The sequence below is a fragment of the Dipodomys spectabilis genome, unplaced genomic scaffold (genome assembly GCF_019054845.1).
Source record: "Dipodomys spectabilis isolate Male_0828 unplaced genomic scaffold, ASM1905484v1 ptg000783l, whole genome shotgun sequence".
NCBI lineage: Eukaryota > Metazoa > Chordata > Mammalia > Rodentia > Heteromyidae > Dipodomys > Dipodomys spectabilis.
The window spans coordinates 17,198,662-17,216,817 of NW_024871460.1; the positions used below are offsets into that span (position 1 = coordinate 17,198,662).

General features: G+C 33.0%; 1 protein-coding gene across 33 annotated transcripts in view; it reads right to left on the reverse strand.

Moving 5' to 3' along the window:
• Rims2 (regulating synaptic membrane exocytosis 2) overlaps positions 1 to 18,156 on the reverse strand; it is a 418,336-nt gene that overhangs the window by 174,083 nt on the left and 226,097 nt on the right. For 28 of the 33 annotated variants that reach the window (XM_042673019.1, XM_042673018.1, XM_042673020.1 and 25 more), the window contains 4 exons: positions 11,350 to 11,480; positions 9,061 to 9,232; positions 5,024 to 5,177; positions 1,717 to 1,785 (listed from right to left, as the gene is read on the reverse strand). In XM_042673019.1, coding sequence (XP_042528953.1) covers positions 1,717 to 1,785; positions 5,024 to 5,177; positions 9,061 to 9,232; positions 11,350 to 11,480 — 526 coding nt within the window. Of the gene's footprint in view, positions 1 to 1,716; positions 1,786 to 5,023; positions 5,178 to 9,060; positions 9,233 to 11,349; positions 11,481 to 14,906; positions 14,955 to 18,156 lie in introns of all 33 variants that reach the window. The other 5 variants (XM_042673030.1, XM_042673022.1, XM_042673051.1 and 2 more) reach the window with 1 other exon arrangement.

The window sequence follows — 18,156 nt, forward strand, 5'->3', positions numbered from 1 at the left end:
ACCAGTGCCCGGGTTATGATATGATTACTAAATGAGGATATGATGGTATAAGTACACTAGTAAAAAGACAGTGCCAGGCACTGGTGCCTCACACCTGTAATTCTAACTACTCAGGAGGCTAAGATCTGAGAATCAGATTTGATTATTTGATAAATTATTAATAGAACCACTTATTCTCTATTGAAATTAGTTTTAAAGATAGAGCATTAGAAAGCTCAATGAAGAAAAGAAACTGTAAAAAGAAACTAGTTCAAGGACAGTCCAGGTATGAAAGTCCAAAAGACTCATCTCCAATTAACCACCAGAAAACCAAAAGAGGTGCGGTGGCTCAAAATGATAGAGCACTAGCCTTGAGCAAAAGAGATTGGGGCAGTGCCCTAAACCCTGAGTTCAAGCTCCCTATTGACAAAAAAAACAAAACAAAACAAAAACCAGACTGTTAGAGGAGAATAAAAGCCTTCAGGATTTAATAATTGATTATAACAAAGATGTAGGATATAAACTTAAAATATGAAGCCAATCACTTTCCCCTTTGCCAAAAAAAAACCCACTAGAATTTGAAATGAAAACCACAATAGCATTTTAATAACACACACTTAAACAATGAAATAAAACTGGTGTAATCTATGAAATTATGTACAATGTCAATATAAAGAAAGCAATAAAACTCAATAATGAAAAAATAGAAAAAATAATTAAATATATTGTGAGGTAGTCCAGGTCTATAGATAGATTCGGTGTTGTTGAGATGTTTAATCCAATTAAATCTTAACCAAAACTCCACCATGATAATGATTTTAAAATTTATATGGAGATGTAAAAAACAGAATAGTCAATAGACTGACTACTCAACATTTTAAGACAATACAAAGTTAAACTATCAGAACATTGTGATATTGATCAGAAAATGGAACAGAGTAAAAAGTACTGAAATAAACCAACACAACAATTTTTCTAGGTAACATATTATTTGAATAGTATAGTAGCAATTATTTGATAAACTATGGATAGAACCACTTATTCTCTACTGAAATTAGTTTTAAATATAGAGCATTAAAAAGCTCAATGAAGAAAAGGAACTGTAAGAATAACATTTGACAAAATCAACATATGCTGGTATAAGTTTTGATTATGAAGTACTGGCTACATTCTATTAATGAGCTAAGAAACTACATACATCATAATTATGGAAAGTAAAATACCATGACATCAATTTTGATGATCATTTCAAATTTCTAATACAGAAAAATTCAAGGAATATAACTATTATTAAAATATAGTAATCACAGAAAGTAAAATGATCTTGATTTTGATGATCATTTCAAATTTCTAATACAGAAAGAATTCAAGGAGTATAAATGTTATTAAAATACTGTAGACAGCATGGCATAGTAGGTTATGCCTACAATCCTATCTACTTGAGAGGCTAAAAATAGGAGGACTGTGATTTAAGATGGACTATGCAAAACCCTTCTCAAATAATAGCTGACTGTGGTGATTTATGCCTCTTGTCTCTAGTAGAGGCTAACATCAATAAGATTGTGGTTCTAGGGAATTCTAGTCAACAATATACAGGGCTATACTATAAAGGAAGACCAATTAAGTTGGAAGCATAATGCTCCAGGATGATCCGAGTAAAGTGTGAGCTCAAACACTATAAAACACTATAGTCAAAACACTATATAAAATATAATAAAATAATCCTAAAAATCTTACCTGAAACGACCCCAATTCCATCATCACAATCATAGTCAGAGACTTCACTATCGCTTATTCTCTTTGATCCTATGAAGCAAATCATGACAATAATATGAAAGTTATTTAGAAAAATAATGTCAGGAGGAAACTGGAGAAAGTAAAGGAAGGGGTGACATTGTTCACAGGAATAAATGTACTCATTACTTGACTTACGAAACTCCTCTGTGCAACACCTTAATAATAACAATAAAATAATTTTTCTTGGTTGTGAGGCTTGAACTCAGGGCCTAGGCATAGTCCCTGACTCAAAAAAAATTAAGTATGAGATAATTATGTAAAATAACTTGATGTTAATTGGTAAAGTCTATTGGAAACTAAACCAGTTGTCTACCAAAGTCTAGTTAAATCTCAAGACTTAAGTAATGTATGTTCAAGATCATTAATGTATCTATTCCCCGCTCCCCATTGTGGGGCTTGAACTTGGGGCCTAGGCACCGTACCTGAGCTCTTTTTGCTTCTGGCTTTAGTTGGTTAGAGAAAAGAGTCTCAGGTACTCTTCTTCCTGGACTTTGAACTTCAATCCTAGCTATGATTACAGGCATGAGTCACTAGGGCCTGTCATTCATTAATGTATGTTTTCCTAATATGTATGGCTAAGAAATCCGATATACCCAATTCTTTTTTTTTTTTTTTTTGTCGGTTGTAGGGCTTGAACTCTGGGCCTGGGCACTGTCCCTCAGCTCTTCAGCTCAAGGCGAGCACTCTACTACTTGAGCTACAGCGCCACTTCCGGTTTTCTGGTGGTTTATTGGAGATAGGAGTCTCACGGTCTCTCCTGCCCGGGGTTGGCTTTGAACCGCGATCCTCAGATCTCAGCCTCCTGAGTAGCTAGGATTACAGGTGTGAGCCACCAGCACCCGGCGATATACCCAATTCTATTTTTCATGTTATAGACAAAAAGGACAATTCGGAAGTGTCTCGTGTATTTTCTCAAATTCAATCTCTAGAGATTTTTAAAAGGCTGATACTTATATGCATTTGTTCATTTCTTATTCCTTCTTTTTATATTCATTCATTCATTTTAAGTAGTAGTACAAAGGGGTTTCAATTCAACAAGTCAAATAGGAGCATAATGCTTCTTGATCAAAGTCACCCCTACTGCCATTCCTACCATCTTTTATTTTATTAATAAATTTCATTAACAGTTTGCTATTTGTTACCAAAGCTTAACTACTAACCTTCATAAACCTATCAATTACAGGTTTCTCAATTTATCAACTTTATACTTTTTATGCTTTCCAACACGAATTATTTCACAAACCTCTTTTTAAAGTCTTAATCTAGGTAAACACACCATAAATTAAGACTATTCATGGCTTTGAACATAAGCATTCCTCTCTCAGCATTTCCCTGCATTAGTCAAATGTTTCTATGCAATACATTGATTGAAATTCAGTTCTAGGTATTTTCTTCTGTGAGTATAAATTATTTATTATATATCATGTTCTAGATTTCTATTATAGCAATTGAATGATGTATCATTTCTGAGATGACAGAGTTTAAAATGTTTATTACTACAAAAGTTCCTAATTTATCTCTTTGCAATTGGCTTAGTAAAATAAAATACAACTGGAGAATATAGGCTATTTTTAGTCAACTTGAAATTGATTTAAAGAATGAATTGTGGAATAGTATGTCAAAACTTTTTATAAATATTTTTGGATAGAATAGAGGAATCTGAATTCAATTTTTTTTTTACAAATCAAAGAATTATTATTTTTTAAGTAGCACTCTGGTTTATCAGTACATTTACCTACATACTTAGGCAATAGGATGTATGAGTCTACATACATAGAAGACATAACACTATTTGAAAAAGGAGCAAAATGAGTATTTACTCCCTTTTACACATACTTCATTAATGCAAAAAATGTAGCGGTTATTAAATGTCTGAAAAAAATCAGTATATATCATTGAGATTGTTAATCTGAGTGTGTGTGTGTGTGTGTGTGTGTGTGTGTCAGGTATTGATTACCTCAGAGTTGTGTTTTTGTTTTGTTTTGTTTTTAAAAATCAATGTTAGAAGTTTCTTTCTCAAGGTGCATTTTTAGAAAACTGGCCAAAACTTCAAAAGAAGAGTTAAACACCTTACGGTTAAAATACATAACATGGGAGCCACAACACTCACAGAATCCCAGGGAAGGTTTCAGCAAGAAGCACTTTTTTTTTCTTTTTTGGGGGGGAAGGAGGGGGGGTCATGATGGGGCTTGAACTCAGGGCCTGGACACTGTCTCTGAGCTCTTTTTGCTCAAGGCTAATGCTCTACCACTTTGAGCCACAGAGCCACTTCTGATTTTCTGGTGGTGCCCAGGCTGGCTTTGAACCACAATCCTCAGATTTCAGCCTCCTGAGTAGCTAGGATTACTGGTGTGAGCCACCAGCACCAGGCCAAGAAGCATTTATATTGAGACAGGACATGATGTCCCAAGGCTGGAGTTGCACCTAGGACTGAAGTCTTGTTTATCTCCTTTCCAGCTGGCTTGTATAAATTTCTTGCTCCAAGAGACATACTTGGTGGGAATTTTGCCTTTAACAGTGTGGACCACTGAATTCAATTTTAGTTACAGATAACTCCATTTAACAATGAGATTAAACTTGTAATGTGTGTTTTTTTAGTCTTTTGTATTTTCTTGAAAATTTATTTTCTGACTTACCAATGATGAACATGGAAATATATTGGCACTTCCTTTAATATAAATGGGTTTGTTAGAGCTGGGAATGTAGCTTTGTGATAGAGTGCTTGCCTAGCATGCATGAAGCTCTGGGTTCCATTGCTCAGTACCACATAAACAGAAAAAGCCACAAGTGGCACTATGGCTCAAATGGTAGAATGATAGCCTTGAGCAAAAGAAGCTCAGGAACAGTGCCCAAGCCTGGGTTCAAGCCCCAAGACTGGCAAAAGAAAAAGAAAAAAAGAAAAGAAATGGCTTTGTTAAATTTTCTCTCAGGTGTTCCTTTACATATATTGAAGCTATAAACTGCAAATTATTTCAATAGGTGTAGAGAAAGCATTTGAAAAGTTTAACTCACATTCATGATCTCAGTAGAAATATTACTATATTAGCTACCTAATCCTATTTTATGAGTTACTGCTATAGATAAAACCACATTAGTATGTCAGTTGAAAGCCTCAATAATAGCTGTGAGGATATTAATAGATACTTGTTAAAAATCCACAAGGATACCTCCACCTTCTGTGATATGTGCACTAAAGATTGGGGGGGGGGAATCAATAAAAATATGGTACATTCTGCTGAAAACTTACTTTGCAACCTCCGGGTCGGGCTCTCTCCATGGAGTTGTCTTCGTGGCATATATGGGGAAGGGTGGGGCAGTGGCAATGAAGAGACATCATGGGTTTGAAGTTTGTACCAATGTGGCTCATCATCTAATAATGCTGTTTCTAATTCAATTAAAATCTACAACCCAAAAGACAAAGTTACATCAACAGTGAAGAAATTCTCTTAAACTTTCCTAATAATAATTGCAATAACAATGCTGTCAGATCAAAAGCAAAGTTATTTAGGTATTGAAAAACTATAAATATGTTTCAACAGTAACTAAAAGATAATTGTTTTCTAACTTCGAAATGATCTAAATATGTGTGTGTGTGTGCGCATGCACATGTGGTACCTGGGCTTGAAGGCAAGGCCTTGTCTTCTCACTTAGCTTTTTTCACACAAGGCTGGCATTACACTATTTGAGACACAGCTCCAGCTTCATTTCTGGCTTTTTGTTTCGTTTTGTTTTTTGGTTAACTGGAGATAAGATTCTCAAGGACTTTTCTGCCCAGGCTGGCTTGGAGGCATGATCCTCAGATCTCAACCTCTTGAGTATCTAGAATTATAGACATGAGCCACCTGCTCATGGATAATCATTCAATAGTTTAAAATAGCTAAGATACTTGTTTTGTAAACTATCACCCACTCAATACTAGAGGATATTAAATTTATCAGAAATAAAATTTTTACATGAAAATGCAATAGTACCTAATATTCGTATAACATTTTCTAATTTAAGATGCACTTTTATTTGTAGTTAGCAATTTAGCCTTCGTAAGAACTTATAAGAACCATGCCACATTATTTAATAATCAGAAAAAATACTGTTTTGTCTTAAAGATTCCAATAATATAAAGGGTTAAAAGCACCTGTTGAAGGTCATACCAGCTTCTAAGTAAAAGAAGCAAAATGAATCAATCTATCTTTATTAATGCATGCTCAAAATTCTGCGCTTAGGGGCTGGGAAGATGGCTCAGTGGTAGAGTGCTTGCCTTGCATGTCTGAGGCCCTGGGTTCGATTCCTCAGCATCACATAAGCAAAAAGAAAAAAGCCGGAAGTGGTAGAGTGCTAGCCTTGAGCTGAAGAGCTGAGGGACAGTGCCTAGGCCCAGAGTTCAGGCCCCACGACCAACCCAAAAAAAAAAAAAAAATCTGCGTTTGCCATCCTAAGGATCAAAAACTGAAACATTATATAGCATTCACATGAAAATGTACAATCATCAACTATCAATTTTTAAATATCCACAAAATAAAAATTACAAAGATAGGTCTTTAATATAAGCCATATCAACAGACTGCTCTTTTTTATAATTAAAATATAATATGAACAATTTTAATTATAAAAAAGATCAGTCTGGTTTTTTTTTTTTTGGTCACGTAAGATTTTTTTTTAATTGTGAAAATACCGTACAGACAGGTTACAATTACATGAGCAAGGTAATGAGTACATTTTTTATCAAGCATTGTTGCCTCCTCCTTTGTTTCCCCTTCCCATCCCTTCCCATCTACCCCCTACGTCCCCCTCACCCCGCACCAAAGTTGTAAAGTTCATTTTTCGACATAACGTCTTGTACATCTCATTGTTGCAATGGGTCCACCTGTATCCCTATTTAAACAATTTGTTTTCCCTTTCCCCTCCACAAATTATACCGACATCAAATACAGTGAAAGAAGGGGTTGTACCCTGGGAAAGGGACATACAAAGCAACAAAGAAATATCTTATAAATATGTTAGAAACAATAGGAAGAAAGAAAAAACATTTGAGTCCTTATCTTGGAGTTCGTTTCGCCTAACATCAACTTAACTGACCATTTCTGCTTGTCTCAGATATATACTAGTTATTGCAAATAAGGGAAACCATGTGACCTATGTTTCTTTGGGTCTGGCTTACTTTACTTAATATTAAGTGAAGATCAGTCTGTTTTTATCCTTTGGGACAAGGACTTGAACTCAGGTTCTGACACGTTGGTGTCAGAACTTGGTGTTCTGAACTTGCTGACAGGCTTGGTGTTCTACTACCGGAACCATGTCTGCAACCCAAGGAACCATCTGTAGACATCAAAGAGTATTTTCTTTTCAAGTGCTGAACAAGTATACAGTTTGCACTTGTGTTAAGGGGACCTGGTATGGAAAGTAAATTACTGAGATGTTTAAGTGCAAAGTTAAAAGAGCAGAAAATCTATTATTTCACTCTTTCTAATTTTTCTCTAGCCATTTTCAAAATCATAGCTACTATGTTACAAAGTTTATGCACAAACACACACAACACACACACACTTCTTTAATCATGATACTAACCTTGAGTTATACACTAGTATTATTTCTACTTTTCTGAAGTACAAATAGGTAATATATAAAATACAGGGGATATCATCTGGCACCAATTTAATACTTAAATCTCACTGCGAACCACTTTCTCCTCACAATTTCAAAGCAATTGTTCAAAACTGTATATATCATTCCTCTAGACTTTGCTAGATTCTACTTCCTGTGGATACTTCCTTTAATCACCCCCCATTTTATGAACAGCAATTGTCTTCCAGTTGCATTTTCTTCATTAAAGCAATTAGTGTATTACATTTTAAGCAATTGTATTTTAATTGCCATTCACTAATATGTATCCCCAATGAATCAATTCTATGAAATAAGCAATATACTTTATTCACCACTGAAGCTTCATGCCCCAGCATAGTTCTTGATTTGATATGAGGCTTAAAAATAATCCACTAATAAATTATTGAATTACCTACTAGTGGAATAATGATTCAATAAGCTAAATAAAACGTATACAACACATCAGAGCAATAGATATGTGGAATAAAAATCAAACTTTTTCATTCAACATTTAGAATTCCTCCCTTCTTTCTTTCCTCTCTTCTTTCCTTCTTCCCTCCTTTTTCCAGCATCCTCTTTTCTCCTTTCTCCTTCTTCCCTCCATGTTTTCCTTTTGTTTTTTTCAGACAGTTTTGAGATAAGGTCTTGTTCTCTATCCCAAGGCTAGCCTAAAATGTACAATCCCCTTGACTGTACATTAAGATTCCAGACGAGCACTATCATGATTAATAAATATAAGCTTGTAAAAACTACCATAGAGTTGTTTTTGTTTCTGTTGTTGTTTTGTTATTGTTTTTGTTTTTGTGGGTCGTGGGGTCTGAAATCTGGGCCTGGACGCTGTCCCTCAGCAATTCAGTTCAAGGCTAGAACTCTATCACTTGAGCCACAGTGCCACTTCTGTTTTTTTCTGTTTATGTGGTGCTGAGGAATCAAACCCAGGGCCTCATGCATGCAAGGTACTCTACCAGTGAGCCACCTTCCCAGCCCCTGCCATAGAGTTTTTAATTCATTTATTTTATTTCAAATTTTGAGACAGTGTCACAAAAAATAGTGTTGCACAGCTCAGCTTTGAACTCTTAGATTAAAATGATCTTCCCATAGCTTCCCTAGTAGCTAGGTATATTCTACTACTATCACACCCAGTTTTTTTTAGCAAGTACTTAGAAACGCTGTTTTCTATTTTATTTAAAGAATTAACCAAATTTGTTCTGTTAAATACCTTTTTCAGATATATATACACACACATATATAATTTTACTTAGTAATTTAAAAGTATTCAAAAAGCTATGAATAGGGCAAATTTTAAAATAAATTAATCTTGACAGGTGTGATGGCTCAAGTCTATATAATCTTAGCTACTTGGGAGGTACAGATTAGGAGACAGCAATTTAAGCCAGCTTGGGTATAAAAATTCATGAGACTCCATCTCAGTCAATGGCTGAGTCAATTGTGTTTTTAAGTAGCACAATGTTTGGGCTTAGTGGCATATGCTTGTAACAACAAAGGGAAGCACAAATCAGAATATTGCAGTCCAGATCAACCTAGGCATACAGTGAGACCGTATCTTGAAAATAATCACACAAAAAGGACTGGAAGAATGGCTCAGGTGATAAAGCAGATGCTTAGCAAGTAAAAGTCTCAAATCCCAGTATCACCAACAATCAAAATGATAATAATTTGAGCTACCTCTCCTAAGAATTCACTTTCTTCCTCCCGAACTCGAGCTTGATCCCAAAGGGTAATTTCTAGCATTCGTTCCCGAAATTCTCTCCGGTGGACTGGAGAATAAATGAATGTCTGGTTCCATTTGGGTTCCAATGTTTTCTTTACTGTTTTTGTTCGTCTCTTGTTTTTATCACTATTAAAAAAAAAACAATGAGTGAACTTCTATAAGATTTAAAGATTTGTCTTATTAGTTATTAACATTTCTCAGAATCCAAGTAAAACTTCCTCACAAATTTATTATTTGTCATCCTCATAGATGGGAAGTCTAGCTCAGAAGTTTCCAGTTTCCATATGACTCAATGGTGGTATGATAATCTAAGTGTGACAATTTCCACTCAATTGAAGTCTATACTTATGACAGCTGTAATTATGAATATCTTTTTTCTCTCTTACAGTTTATATGTTTTTTTTTTCCTCCAAAAGACATTCTAAGTTGATAGAGAACTATTTTCTTCAGGGTAACTTCATGATATAAAATAATACAGCAAACAGTTTTCAATAACTGTGGATACCAGGCACCTTAACCTATTTTGAAGAATTTGTTCTAGAATTTTCACCTTAAAAAAATGTATCAGATAAACTGTAAGGCCCATGCTAATTACTATGTCATTTCTTTTGTCCTTTTTCATTGTAATGCAGATGATACCATGGCACTCAACTCAACTCTGCTTTCAATGAACTAAGTAAATAAGTAAACTACAGTCTAAAAATATATGGACATGCTAAATGTGGTAGCTGTGCAGAGCATTTCCAACCTGAAAACTTATGACATAATTTTGAGAGCACTCTCTTAGAAATTGGGATGAAGATAACCGAGGGAAGGGTAATTACTTCCCTTTGAATGGTCCTTTGGTTATTATATGCTTCAAATTAAGATTCGATTTTGACAGCATATTTCTCCTATTCTATTTTTTATGCTTAAATATGGGCAGAAAAATATCATGTATGTTGAATAGAATCAAAACAAATAATGCGTGAAGTTGAATCTGGGCTTAGTAATTTTCTGTTATTTATTTATTTATTTAGTAGTGGTACTGAGGCTTGAATTCTAAGCCATATGTTCTTCCTTGATCTTTCTTCCTCACAACTGGTATTCTACCATGTGAAATATGTTTCCAGTTAATACCTGTATGCTCAGCCTGGCTTTGAATCTCATTTCTCATATGTCAGCCTCCTTAATAGCTAGGACTATAAGGTTGAGCCATGGACTCCAGGTTTTTGTAGAATTCTTTGTAGTTTAGGTGATGAATTACACAAACACTAAGTTTATAGAATGAAGTGAGACAATATCTTCATAAAGGAGGAGAAGTTGTAGACCATAAGTACAATGTTATTTTGTTTGTTTTGTTTTTGTTTTTATGTTGGTACTAGGGCTTGAAGTCAAGACCTGGGCATTGTCCCTGAGCTTTTCACTCAAGACTAGCACTCTATCTCTTGAACCATAGCTCCACTTCCAGGTTTTGTTGTTGTTGTTTTAGTCAGGTTAATTGGAGATAAGTGTCTCACAGACTTTTCTGCTTGGGCTGGCTTCAAACTGTGATCTTCAGATCTCTGCCTCCTGAGTAGCTAGAATTACAAATGAAAGCCACTAGTGCCCACCAGTTTTTTGGTTTGGGGTTTTTGATTTTTTTTTGGGGGGGGGGGGGAGTCAGCTGTGGGGCTTGAACTCAGGGCCTGGGCTCTGTCCCTAAGCAATTTTGTTCAAGGCTAGCACTCTACCACTTTGAGCCACAATGCCACTTCTGGTTTTCTGGTGGTTAATTGGAGAGAAGTGTCAAGAACTTTCCTGCCCAGGCTGGCTTTGAACCGTAATTCTCAAATCTCAGCCTCCTTAGTAGCTAGGCTTACAGGCGTGAGTCACCAGTGCCCAGTTAGTACTACTTTTTAATACCATTTCACAGTTCATGACAATATAGCTTGTATCAAAAATGTGATTTACAAAGAGCATAAATTTTAATTGTCTAAAGTAAAAATCACATAATAGCTTACAAATAATTTACATATACTTAAAATATATACAACAAAATATATACAACAAAATTTGGATCAAAAATAAAATACAGAACAAAGATGTTTAAAAACAATCTCAAATTACAATCACTATTTTGATTTCTAGAATAATTATGTTAAATTAACTTAAAAAGAATCTAATAGGTATAACACAAACAAATATAGAATTATAAAACAATGGTTGCTTTTACCTCTTTACCACTTAGTTTTAAGAAAAAAAAAATTGTTGCATATCCCTACCTTCTGTCAGGTAGAAAGTAAATTTTAACATAAGGATTCCTTGGCCTCCCATCTTCCCTGGAAGGGAGATCCTTTGCTCCCAAAATTGTAACTATTAACTGGTGACCAACCTTGTCAAACCATAATTTTATCTGAAAAGCAAAAATATTCATGATCAGCTCAAATATTTACTAACAATACACGTTTACATTTCCAACCTTCAAGCCATTCTCTTACACTAATATTAGCATAGAATCTAAATTTCATTCAGTGAACTGTGATTATTTAAAAAGGATATACTATAATAACTTCAATGAATAAAATAAATAATTCAGACATTACAGTGTCACTTGGCTTTTTGTATTCTAATATAATTGCTTACTAACATTCATACAATAATTACACTATCATAATTATGGACTTTATATACAAAGGTTGCTCTCTGTATCTTTCTTTATGCAAGAATCATTGTAGTTTATTTTGCCTCCCCTATAACAAGTTCAGAATAAGAGCCCAGAATGAATTGAGTAGATAATAACTTATTTATACAGTATTCAGAGGGAATTTTTGAGCAAATGTTTTATATTATTCCATAGCAAAAAAAAGTCAGTGATTATATGCAAAGGGGTCTTAAAACAGCTTTAAGTCAATAGATTCCCTCCACTTGTATTCTTTAATTTTTTATTAACATATATAACTTGTATAAAGGATTTTCATTGTGAATTTCCATATTTCATGCATTGTCCCCTGATAAGGTTGCATTTAAAACTATAATAAATTCACCTTTTAAAAATTTTAGTAGACATAAAGTCCCGCTTTCTTTTGTGAAGCAAATGCATCGTATCCTTAGAAAAAGAGATTCCATTTTACAATTTGAACTTGTAATTTTTGCTGTTCCATAAAATGAGGGATTGGAACTTAACATCCAACTACTGAATTCCTTTGACTTACTGGTGATGACCTCCTGCATACATACTTCACACCTTTGCTCCTAGCTAGCTCATTCTCCTTTACAAGGATCCAGGATAACTATGGTTTCGATCCATATCTTTGTTTATAATTCATCATATCCCTGACCACTATCTTGAAACTTAAATGTAACCAGAAATTAGCCTTGAGAATTACAAGTAAAAATGAATTCTGGTTACATATGAAACACTGATGATTCAGTTCCAATTCCATGGTAGCTTTGTGGAGTCCCTCACTTCATATTCTAGAGAATGAGAGGCTGACAGTGTAAAAAGATATATAAAATTATTTCTGTCCCCTCCATTTATTTTTGCTAAATGGCATTATCCTTTTTTAGAAATAAAAGTAATAAATATTCAAATCTTAAAGATTCTAATTATAAGCCCTTACAATGTGGTACATTCCTACATTCAATTTAGGTATTATTGCTTTCATGTAACAAAAGATTTTCTAATAGAGCTACTAACCTCAAAAATACACCTGAGACAAGTGTTCTCAAACTGTATTTAAGAAATCTCCAGTAGCAGTATTATTTGTCTTATTTAGTAAACACTTATAAATTCCTGGGGCTACCTCTTACCTACTGAATCTGAGTGGGACTTTGGAATTTAAATTAATAAATCTTCCAGAGGATCCTCATGACCTTAGACCAAAGTATCAATAACTTGGAGAAAAAGTCTTAATATTTGAAAAAGGCCAAATATTTATTTCTGAACAATAATAGAATATAGATCTAAAGAAGAATAAGTGAGGAGATGAGAGACTAAACTATTCCTGGTGAAGTCATGAAAAGAAATAAAGAAATGAAGGAGATGTCTCTTTGTACATGGATTAAAGAGATGTAGAGAATGTCATCATTTTTTAAAATATGTGACCAAGGTCTATAAAATTTCTAATATTTTCTATTTTCCATTTTCAATGCTTATAGTTTTAATTTTTGCAAGATATTAAAAATTCTTTTCAAATGATCATAATATGACTACCAGGAACTTTTAAGGGTGAAAAAATATTCTGAAAGGTTAAGTTTTTTTAATGAAAATTTTACAATAGAAAAAGAAATAGCAATTATAGGACTAGGTTAAAAACAATTTGAGCAAATTATTGATTTGTGAGAATTCTGAAGGACACTAAGCACTTGTTGCCATCTTCATAGGCAATAATTTCACTCAATAAAATAATTAAAATTAAACACTTGAGTTATATATCAAACATCTGATAATAAGTATTCTTTGGAGATTTTCTTACACTAAAGAAAACAACAAAAATCACTTGCTAATATTATCCATTTCTCATTGAAATAGACATTAGGATAGATTTTCATTTTTACTTGTTCTTTATAATTAACTAAATTATGTTTTCCAAATAAATGAGTATTGAAATAAATTTGATAGGTTAAAAGAACATTTAATTATACAGATTATTTGATCAAAATGAATCTATTTTAAAAAGCTGCCTTAAGTTGGATAACCCTTAAGTTAATAAGTTCCCTTAAGTTCAATAACCCTAATTTTCATTTTTATTCAGCACATGCATTGAAGTTTTTAATAGATATCCAGTTAACATATCTTAATAGGATATTTTACCATATTCTTAATTTTTCTATACTTTTGAGTAAATAATTAAAATATTATTGGTGATTTTCCCTCAAATGTAACATATATCTTCAAAATTCTATTCATGGCAGTCCTTATATTCAATTAGTTTCTTTACTAAAAGCCTTGTTATCATTTTAATTGTATAACTGTTATTTCATCATTACCATGTAACTACTTAAATTTTCCTAAGTAGAACTTGAACAGCATAAATACTTTATAGTGTACAATATTAACTGGAATGATTTTATTATTAAGTATAAATAAAATAAGCACAATTCAAAACCAACAAATATTTTTAAAAACATGCAGCAAAGCAAGGAAGGAATAATACTACTTTCTTAAAAGAAATACTATATTGACATTACTTTACCACGTAAGGGTTTCCTAATGAAAAGAGACAAATAACTTGTACCCAAGTATTATGGTAAAATTAAATGGAGTGACAGAATAAAAATTAAATAAACTTAATTCAATTTATTTGGATTGTCATTTTTTTCTTTCAAAGCAATTTGCTTTCCAAAATTTAGAATTTATCATATTAAATTCATACTTTAAATAAGGTACAAATATATTTGCCAGTCTCCTCAAGGACTCATTGCTTGGAAAATGCAAGAGAATGTAGATGTCATGTGGTATAATGAATGATTTAAAGAGACAGCAACCTTAGTGAAATAGAGAAAAATGTCCAAAAATATAAAATTAGGTATTTTAAAAAATGTTACATACATAAGTAATAACTACAATAAATCTACATTTAATGCCACTTGGAACTCTACAAGTTTTAGTATTTTGTCTTACAAATCATTAAAAAAAAGATTGTCTCTTTAAATTTTTTTCAGTATTCTAATCCCCATGCAGAAGAATTTTACAAGCTGGCTTTAAAATGATTTGAAAGACAATAATATGGTTTGGAGCAACATACCAAAGGAAGTTTTCCTACTACGCATTTTCCAAAAACATACAAATAGGGGATAAAACACACTTTAGTTTCTATCAGGCAGACAAGGCCTTTACCTGAACCCTAGGAACAAAAGGCGTTGTTCTTCTACTAAGGCTTTGGCTCTGGTAAGCAAAATTAAAGAAAAAAGCAATAAAACAAAACCAAAAAAGACAACACACTGGAACTGAAAGACCAAAAGTACAAATGAACACATAAAACTCTCCTTAAATATAATATATCCATGAGAATATTTTAATCAAGTACTTCCATGTAATGAATTGATATTGCTAACTTCTAAAATATATAAAAGCTATACAAAATATTAGAATTTATCAATTTTTTAGCATGTAGTCAGCATGAGGAGTTAAGATTGAGTAAAATAATATATTCTGGCTTGTGTACTTGGAAATAAGTATACTTATAATTTATAGAATTAAGAAATAGATTTTACCCTTAAAAAGCCTACGGCACCGATGGGGAATTGGGTCCAGGACCCTGACAACTACTGACTCTATGGATGCTCAAACCCCTTATTATAAAATAGCATTGTAATTATGTAAAACATACATTTTCCCTTCTGTTTTAAGGCATTGCTAGGTTACTTGTAATAACTGCTACAATGTAAATGAATGTATTATTTAGGGGACAAATATAAGACAAAGGTCTGTACATGGGGCTGGGAAGGTGGCTCAGTGGTAGAGCGCTTGCCTTGCATGCCTGAAGCCCTGGGTTCGATTCCTCAGCACCACATCAGCAAAAAGAAAAAAGCCAAAAGTGGCGCTGTGCCTCAAGAGGTAGAGCACTAGCCTTGAGCTGAAGAGCTGAGGGACAGCGCCCAGGCCCAGAGTTCAGGCCCCACGACTGGACCCAAAAAAAAAAAAAAAGGTCTGTACATGTTCAGTCCAGATACTATTTTTTTTTTTTTCAAAACACTGATTTACAGTTGGGTTAATTATAGATACAAAAACCCACAAAATGAAGGGCTAATGGTACATAGAAAAAAAGTTATAGTTAAAAAGAAATGAGATGGAAAAAATATAGAATTATTCTGAATGGCCATCTGGGAGAACAGTGTTTTCTCAAGGATGACATAAGGTTAGCCAAACAGTATCCAATTGGCTCTAGAATTTAAAAAAAAAAAAACAAAAAGCACATGTTGTGTGCTAGAACATGGTAGATTAACTGGGTTTGATTCATACTTTAAGAATTTCAAATACCTACTGTTTACTACTCAAGATAATATTATATATTGCTAGTTATGATTATTAATAACAATATCACATTATTTTCATATAGTTCTTCATTTTTTCCAAACCTTTATTAACAGTTTAAGTTTATTGTCTTGTGATATTCTTAACAACTGAAGAAAGTATTTGTTATTGTCTCCAACATGCAAGTGAGAAAACAGATAAAAAAGTTTATATATTTGCTCATTTTTAAACAGCAAGCTAATAAACAAATTGAAAATAAAATGCAGTTCTGAGTCAATCCACTTATTTTAAATTCTTGAAATTAAATTTTATATCTCTTTCTTCTTTCACTTGGAAACCATTTCTAAGAAATACAGTAATCAGAATTCAGGATTGTCCATAGTTAAATCAGGAAGAAAAGCAGGCTTATATCTATGGGTCTAGGAAAGGACTTAAAGAGATTTAATTTTACTTCCTTCATCAATATTCCATCCCATTCCTCACATTTCATATGGATATCTCTCTGTCTCTTTCAAAGTCATAATAGGTAAGAGTTTGCTTCTTTCTTTTTTTTCCATTTTTTTAAATTGTGAAAATACAGTACAGAGGAGTTACAATTACATGGGCAAGGTAATGAGTACATTTCTTATCAAGCATTGTTGCTTCTCCTTTTTTTTCCCCCTACCATCTCTTCCCAGCCCATAGTTCAAACTCTTCGACTGACCAAAAAAAAAAAAAGAAGAAGAAGAAGAAGAAGAAGAAGAATGTGTAATGTACTCTATGGAAAGAAAGAATTCTGAGCCTTTTCTCACTTTAAAGAAAAGATTTAGCTAGGTGCTGGTTACTAAATTCTGTAATCCTAGCTACTAAGAAGGCTGAGATCTGAAGATCGTGGTTCAAAGCCAGCCTTGTCAGGAAAGTTTAGAAAAAAATCTTACTTCTAATTAGCCACTAAAAAGCCAGAAGAGAAGCTGTAACTCAAGTGTTAGAGCACTAACATTGAGCAAAAAAGTTTTAAGCCCTGAGTTTAAGCCCCAGAGCATGCGCTCACTTGCTCTCTCTCTCTCTCTCTCTCTCTTAGTATCTCTCTCTCACACACACACACACAGATTAAAAGTTGTATTTTTCTTGATACCCTTTCAAAAAGGAATGCGACTATAAGCTAACATTAAAATATTAACAATTACAAAAATAATCATCTGAGGGAGAAAATGGTTAAATTCTAGAATACAAAAGTTTAAGAAAAATCAAATAAGGGAGATTTGTCAAGGAAAAGATTAATATACAGCCCAGGTACATAATTTGAGTTTATGCTGATTTTCCCACCAAAAATACTAATGGAATATCCATATATTTAAGTCTGAAGAGAAAATAAATTAGGCTCACAGCATTTTTTAAACAAATTTTCAAAAGATAATCAGAATTTTCAAAAGCTTAAACAATTATCCAAAGACTGATGAAAGGGGTGACATTAATCAAGACACATATAATATGCATTATTAATACATTTTGTATTTGAGAAATTATCAGTTCATGAACTGACATAAATATATGGGGAAGATCAGCTCATATATTATACAATTATATTTTTCTCAAGCATTACCAATGGTTTTATAAATGAAATACAGGCCTAAATAAACCCCACTCAGGTACAATAGAAGAAAATGAGAATGTGATTTGTCTTACGACTTCTGAAGTTTTTCTAAAAGAGTAATACATATTGACATTCTTTTACCTGTGCACCATCACAACAAACCAAAATTGCCTTTAGGGTGTTAAGAGTTTTGAGTATTGTCATGGATGCAAAGAATATGAATACAATTAATAAGTAATACAAAAAGGAAATATATTCTATCTTGTTCACACATATTCTGGGTGACCAGTACAGTCAATAGTATTAGTTGTCCTAGTTCTGACCAAGGCTCAAAATTTAGCATATATGTTTTAAATAAATGCTTGGACTTTAATTCGGTTAAAACAAACAAACAAAAAACAGCCAAAAAAATCAGAGACAGCAAATATAATATAACTGAATTAAGTTAAAGTAAAATGTTAAATAGCTATTAAAATGACAAGAAAAAGTTCACTCAAGATTCAGAATCCATGGTACTAACATTATATATTATAGAAAAAA